The sequence below is a fragment of the Alligator sinensis genome, unplaced genomic scaffold (assembly GCF_000455745.1).
Source record: "Alligator sinensis unplaced genomic scaffold, ASM45574v1 scaffold1302_1, whole genome shotgun sequence".
NCBI lineage: Eukaryota > Metazoa > Chordata > Crocodylia > Alligatoridae > Alligator > Alligator sinensis.
In genome coordinates, this window is record NW_005842612.1 from 924,873 (window position 1) to 932,799 (window position 7,927).

The 7,927-nt window shown below is 44.0% G+C and overlaps 1 protein-coding gene across 3 annotated transcripts in view; it reads right to left on the bottom strand.

Annotated features, from left to right (window-relative positions):
• LOC102386865 (leucine-rich repeat and fibronectin type III domain-containing protein 1-like protein) overlaps nucleotides 1-7,927 on the bottom strand; it is a 120,813-nt gene that overhangs the window by 80,220 nt on the left and 32,666 nt on the right. The window contains exon 3 of one of the 3 annotated variants that reach the window (XM_025214950.1): nucleotides 330-495. The exons of the other annotated variants lie outside the window; for them this stretch is intronic. Within the exon in view, the coding sequence (XP_025070735.1) occupies nucleotides 330-361 (32 nt within the window). The 5' untranslated portion in view covers nucleotides 362-495. The remainder of the gene's footprint in view (nucleotides 1-329; nucleotides 496-7,927) is intronic. 3 annotated transcript variants of the gene reach the window in all.

Sequence of the window (7,927 nt, forward strand, 5' to 3'; positions counted from 1 at the left end):
GACCCGCATGCATGTCAACCGATGTCTCCGATGCTACCGTCCCTCGTGTCAGCTGAATTGCTTCCGACCCCAATTCAGTTTCTAGACAAACTACAAAGGGCACTAGAAATGTGTTCTCTTCTTCACCTAGGTTGATTTCTCATTATTTTTGTGTTAGCATGAGGTTCACTCATTAGCAGGATTTTTTTTTACAATAACTGACTACAACCGTTGCCTGAGGCTAGATGTTGAACAGGTTGCCAGAGATTTACGTGGAACTAAAACAGAATTGCCGTTGCATATATACCACCACCAGAGAGTGGGAGTTATGGAACTGGGGTTAAACGCACCTCTGACCTTCCTGTGGGCTGCTCAAGGGCATGGCACTCACATCTCCGGCATCCCCTTTTCTTCGGATTGAATCCTGTAATTTCCTCCCTCCGCCTCCGCTTCCCTGTAATCCAGTGTGGCCGCCTCAACGGGTCCAACTTCATTGCAGCACCTCCCGTTCTGATCCTCTTGGAGCAACGACAGGATTTACAGGATTTATGATACAGAATAAATCCAGTCAGAATAAAGCCAGCCAGCTTTATAACGCAAGTGATATTTATACGGAACAAAAGCATATCTTAAAATAATAAATGGCTGATGCTCCTGTCTCACGTGCAAGATGGTCACCCATTGTCCACAAGGATATCTGTGTAGCTCCAAAATACTTCCGCGTGACCAGCCCTGGCTTTTCAGACGGTGCCTTTCTGCCCAGCTCAAGGGGTTGCGGTTTCATTGACTTTTAAGTTTTGGTCTCTTCAGGCCTTTGAACAAGGTCAAACCAGGGTAAAAACTGAAAAGATCTGCATTACTTTATAATACGGGGAATTTGTATTAATTATGCTTTATTACTGTCAGCTCGTGCAGGGAGAAATCTTTAGTTCACCCATTTTTCTAGGAATCCAATCACGACCAAGCCCATTATTTTCTAAGTGTCATATGCACCCTTGACAGGCAATTCCCCAGTTCGTCACAGCACGTTAGCCGTTCTCATCCCTTCCACTTTGTTTATCCCTCAGTAGTACAGGCTTGCAAAGACTTCTGACAGAAATCTTTGGTTTCTATTTGACATTGGGAATTAACACACAGCAAGTCATCTTTTAGCACGTGTGCGCAAATGCTACAAATCCTAGATAAAGGTTTCTGCATTTCTGATTGAATTCTCTCTCCCCTCGAAGGCACTTGTGCCAGCTGTTTACCTGTTCCTGCACCGGTGTGATGCATGCATCTGCTACCCCACTATGAACCAACTTGACTGGATATTTTTCTCCTTCCTCGCTCTTATTGCATGGCAAGTATTTTTTCCTGTGCCCCTTCACTCAATTTTTGATGCGAAAGCGCTGATATCCATCAGGCGTAGCTTGATGTAATACTAGAAAAAATCTAATGCAGTCTTGGAAATGCATTCCCTAACAAAAGGGCATAATTTACGTATTGCCAACCGAGGTTATGCTGAATTCTTTATTTGATCATTGTAGTGTAGTGTCTGCCTTCGAATCGCACACGATCCATCATAACCTGCTGAGTGGAACCGGAGACCTTACACTTTTGCTTACTCCAGCTCATCACTACTTCTCAGCTACATAAAACTGCTTCTTTATTTATCCCAGTATATTCCTCGGTGACCGAGGCCACTTCATGACTCAGCAAATGGTGATAGGTTGAAACCTGAAAAAATGCGTCTTTCTAAGCACTGATGGCTCCCCCAAAAGGCTTTCTTCCGGAATCCTTGAGCTAACTCTGGAACTCAAGTTCCCCGACTTGACATTTATACAGGACTTTGCTATGCCAATACCTGGGGCCAGCGTTACTGTTAAGCCAACACTTCTGTCGCACAGCTACAGCCCAGGCACATCTCCTTCTGGGTCCATTTGTTTTTCAAATCTCACGTGATATTTTTAGTTTAGTACCATTAAAGCACAACGTTTATATGGGTCATTGGTTCCAGGGCAGCTCTACCAATAGCTTTCCCCAGCCGTTACTCTGATTTCTATTTCTATTTTTAAGTATCTGAGCACCATTCATACAGCTACTCCTCGCCTAACGTCGTAGTTATGTTCTTGAAAAATGCGACTTTCAGTGAAATGAAGTTAAGCGAACCCAATTACATCACAGTAGTTACCTACTAGCAGGTGGCGGCCGAACAACGTTATAACCAAACGCTGTGCAACTTTAAACGAGCGTGCTCTCTAATAGACCAGCAACGTAATAATGAAACAACGTTAAGTGGGATGATGTTAAGTGAGGAGTGCCTGTACTCTGGTGACAGGGACCAGGTAAGCATCTGAGCAGTTAGCTAAGATAGACATAATATATTTGTCTTAACTAAGGACAATGGAAAGTAGCTTAGTCACTGTTTGCATGTCAGATCCCTTTCCCTTACTCGTTTCATGCCCTGTCTATGAACATCGAAGTTGTCGGTACTGTGGTTTACCATGGGCACATCTACACAAGACATTTACTGCGCATTAGCATAACACTGCACAGTAGCACGATGGGCAAAAAGCACGCTAAAAGCCTACTGCGCAGTGTTATTAGGCTAAGGTACAGTAAGCGTCACAAAATAACTGTGCACCGGTAGTGCTAACTAAATGCGCAGTTTAAGGAAGTACTAAACTAAATGCGCAGTAAATTAAAGCACATTAATGAACATGTAGATGTGCCCCATGCTCAGTTTGTCCTTAGGTACCACCATAACACACAAAATATAAGGAACTGCTATTCTCAATGCTTGCTATTATTTATTGTTTGCAATACAGTAGTGCCCACATGCCCCAATCAGGCAAGCCACCCTACAGGGCCTGGCACAATAGGAACAAACAAGAGGAGATCGTATCTACCCCCAGAAGAGCGTATACAGCGAGAACATGTAAGGAGTGGGTATAGCTCCCAATAGAGACTACCGTAGGTAGGCACAGACGGACAGGAATTCACAGCTAAAAGATTTGCTGTGTTCTGGGCTCTTTCTTACTCCCCAGTGTCACTTTACACGAGGAGTGGTAAGCAAAGGGAAAGACGGTATCAGTCAGAACATGCTGCGTGGATACACAGTGTATAATGAGGTCGATAATAAGCAGCAGAAGTATGTACTTGGCAGGGTAGGAGTTGTTTTTGTTGATGGCAAGATAAGGTCAGTAATAGGTTCGATGGAAAAAAGAGAATGGAGCAAGATAGAAAGCTTGTGCAATTACTGAAGGACGACCAGTTGGGTGGGCTCTAAACAGCGAGGAGCATTTCTCTTAAGGAAGAGGACTGCAAACTGCCCAGAACCCTTGTGGAAAGTGGGGCATAGCATGAAGCAACATAATTTATGTTGGACAAACCCTACAGCCATTCCAAAGAACACTAACGGTTACAGGGACTTTGGAAAGGAAAATTTTATTAAGGGCCTTTACCCCTTATGCTGTAGGCTGCTCAAGTGTTGATCAGCTTGGTGCTGGCTTGGAGTTTGGAGCAGTCACATCTTAAGGCTAAAAATCTTCTCTGTCTCCCACCTGCACAGCTGCAACTTCCCACCAGAGGCTTGGTGAGCAGGGCCAGTGAGCCAGGACAGGCTTCTATCCCAATAACAGCTGTCATTGTCACCTGCCTCCCCTGCAGCCCAGTGCAGGCAGCATGCTAGTGGCTCACCATGATGAAAGAGAGCCTTCCTCTCCTCTTCTTCCCCACCCAAGGCTGCTAAATGCTCCCAGTCATGGCATGGCGCTACAGGAGGTAACCAGCAGAGCACCATGGTGCAATGCTTCCAGGCCAAGCAGTGATGGAGTTGTCAGCACCTTGCTGGGCTGGGCAGGAGAGCCAGAACCAGAGCCCCCTGCACAGCGCCCTCCGCATCCTTGGCACCCTCCCAAGCGGCTTTCCTCTTTCTCTCGTGCTGGGCTATGCTCTGCCCACCCTGCACCAGCTCCAGCTTTCTATGTTACTCCCCTCTCACTCCTTGCCAGCCTTGACTTGGCTCAAGCTGTCACCACCTTCCACTGTTTGCAGAAACACCATGTGGAGGAAGGACACTGCATCCTGGGATACTGGAGGACTTCAACTTGAGTAGCACAGCTGTGGAGAGTGGCCGCACCTTAATGGAACAGGAGCAAGGTTATGCAGATCAGAGAATCCTGCCCTGGAGTGGCGTAACTGAGCCACATAACGAATCCTATAAGCCACTTAACACGTGGCTGATCCAGGGGTTAAAACCTCCGGGAGCTGCCTAAAATTACCATGTAGCAAAGCCCTAAGATTGCAAAGGTGAGCCTCTGAAATTTAAGAAAGACCAGAATAAAAGGTGCCTGTGCTATTTAAATGTACCTTCCAGGGCACATATATCATGATATAGTTTTTGGTTATGTGACCATAGTTTACACAGGAGCCTAATTTCATTCAATGTATACAGAAGGTTTCCCATAAAAATGAATATTTGGCCTTGGCCTTGAAATCTGTAAAGCCAGTGCTAAATGCGATTTGCTGTAAAGCATATTAAGCAATTAAAAAAAAAATGCGATGAAAAAAACCACCACTTCTACCGATGGCAATTCCATCACTTCTTTGGCTGGTCACAGCAAAGTATGTATTTTAACATAACTACTTTCTCCCCACACTGACTACAGAATATGATCCCTCCTCTTTCTCTACATTAACTTAATTAACTCCAGGTACTTATGGGATATTGCCACATTATCCCTTTTTGGCTTATATGTAATGACTCATTAACTATGTATAAAATAAGCACATCCAAATAAGTCATTTCCTTTATATGGATGATACCAATTAATTTAGGACTGATAGATGATAACACAAAGGAATAGCACATTAAAATATTAAGCTCCTAATTAAGCATATGAAATACATGATCCTTTTATTTCTCATTCATCTGATGTTCCAAGGAACAGACATTCTGATTTCCATTAGAAAGGTCAATCGGGTTTCCTTAAACATTTAAGGACTAAATAAACATCTCTTTCTTCTACGCAGGAAGAGCAGTGCAAGCTTATCAAAATAAAGAGAGCCAAAACTGCAACTCTCAGCACAAAATAAGCTAATATTCCAGATAAGAATGTTCTTTTATACAAGTTTGGCAATTGCTGCTTAAGAATAAAAATGCCACTAAAACCTTTCTGCAGAGCTTTAAGGGATTTAGAGGTAAATGCTCCCGATTAGATAAGTTGTAGTTTAGTATTAAAGGGTATATAGATTACACGCATCTCTGCTTCATTCCCATTAATTTTAAAGCAAGAGACATTTAATTAGAGATGCACCCCAAGGAAAGATTAAACATTGTACACACTTCACCACTACTTTTTTGCTTCCCCATTTAACAGAAAAAAGGACAAACTTCTGCTACCTTTCCTCATGCTGAATAACTATGCAAACAGACTCACTAAAACCAGTCTAAGAGCATCTGAATCAAGCACTAAATGCTGACTCAAGCTGTGATTCATGCCAAGTTTTTATGCAAGAATAATGAGGCCACTCTAAGTCCACTGGGCATTTGGTCCATGTTTAAGGGCAAAAATAAGGATTTTAGGCACAATCACACATCATGCCATTAACTAGCCAAAGAACCCTCTTCTTCAGCAGAGGAGACAGAGTCATCATGGAAAGAAAGACTATTCCTCAATTTTACAGTGCTCTTCATCGTGGTTTTCTTCGCCCCATATCCTGGCAGGGAGGCATGGGATGTATGGCTTTTTAGGAGCCTGTTAAGGAGAAAAGAATTGTACAAACTGTTCAAGTATATTTTAATGGGAAAAGGTCTGCCCCTCCACCAGGCTCTACTGATAGCACATATTATACTACTGCAGATTATCGAGTATTTTACTTGGAATTCATTGCAGCACACCGCACAAGCATATGATAAAGTGTTATCAGACTGGGGCGAATGTTTCATCCCATTTCTTTCAGTGTCTTGTTATCTGCACAGGACCAAAATGAACAGACCCATACTAGCTGCCTCAGCCCATCTCTCGTGCTTGGTTCAATCCCATGTTGCAAGGAACTCGGGTAACCCTTGTGGCTTCTCGAACTGCATGCGCCTTTCTCCAACAGATTGCACAATTATTTACTGGTGAACTCCGTATTTATTACAGCGAGCAAGTTGAATTCTCCTCCTGGATACGCCTCCATGCAAATCTATCTATCTAGATATACAGATCCCACTTGTGTGGGATGCATATATATGCATGTGCGCACTCGCACACACACATGCATATGTATGCATTGAACACAAATGGGATGGGTACATAGAGAATGATCAAATTAACCCTGATTCTGCCAGTCTTATGCATTATAGCGCCTTCCTCTGCCAGCTGTCCCATTAAAACCATCTTGCAGAAATTACTATTCCCTTCATTTTGCTTACTGTAACAATGTGCTAGTCAATATAACACAGCACCAAACAGATGTGCAGTCCCTGACCCACAGACGTTAAGAAACTATTTAATATTGAAAAGCACAAGGGTAATTTAGTGGTGGCACTTGCCCAATTTCTTCAGGAGACTTGAAATTAGGAGAAGAAATATAAATAAGCAGAAGTATTTAGGGAAAGGCAGCACAGATGAATCTTTCATCCTCCTCAGGAAAAAGGTCCTGTTTCTCCTCTAGCACTTGGCTGGCTAGCGTGAACCCAGCATTGCAAGCATAAAATATTATGTGCAATTTTTTTCCAGCAAACTGTCATTCACCCATAGCACATGACCAATAAGCCGTCCCTTGAAGCCATAACTACACTGCTGAATGCCTAATAGTGTTTGCCGATTCCATCTCTTTCCCATAAATATTTCATTTAACTGACAAGATCGGATTTTATGCATGGAAAGGTTTTAAAAGTTGTCACGATGGAGCATTATGCCAGCGGTGGCTGACAAACCTGTTTGTGTAGTTATTTCATGTGATAGCAGACTCGCAGGCCTTTTCTGCGCAACTGAGGTTTCACTGTGCACACACTTAAAACTTCAGAGGAAAAAGGCTAGATGTTGCAAAGTGGGGACAACTGTGCCAAATTTAGTGTACATATAATATACATTTCAACATGAAGATCAATAAAATGAACAATTTTCATTCAACAATATTTGAAACAGTCTGAGCCCAAGACTGAGACAATGACCTTAAAAACAGGAGTTTTAAGATCCCAAATCCCAAGGGTGTTGAGGGAGCTGGCAGGGGTCGTCACGGAGCCCTTGGCCCGGCTGTATGACCATTCGTGGTCACCTGGCCGGGTGCCGGGGGATTGGAAACTGGCTAAAGTAGTCCCAATTTTCAAGAAGGGGAGGAAGGAAGACCCAAAGTAACTACAGGCCTGTAAGCCTCACCTCGGTGCTCAGGAAAATCCTCGAAAGGATCATCAAGGAGCACATCTGTGGGGGCCGGCAGGGGAGATCATGCCCAGGGGCAATCAGCATGGGTTCATCAAAGGCAGGTCCTGCCTGACCAACCTGATTGCCTTTTATGACCAGGTAACTAAATTCTTGGATGATGGTGTCGTTGTGGACATAGTCTTTCTAGACTTTAAGAAGGCCTTTGACACTGTCTCTCACCCCATCCTCATCAATAAATTAAGTGACTGCGGCATTGATGCCTACACAGTTGGATGGGTAAAAAATTGGCTGATGGGGCACACCCAGAGTAGTGGTGGACGGGTTGCGCTCAACCTGGCGAGATGTGAGCAGTGGGGTACCCCAGGGCTTGGTCCTTGGGCCCGCACTGTTTAACATCTTCATCAGCGACTTGGACGAGGGGGTGGAAAGCACGCTGTCCAAGTTTGCTGATGACACTAAGACGTGGGGGGATGTGGACACACTTGAAGGGAGAGAGAGGCTGCAACTAGATTTAGACAGACTACAAAAGTGGGCAGACGAGAACAGGATGGGGTTCAACGTAGACAAATGCAGGGTGCTGCACCTTGGGAGAA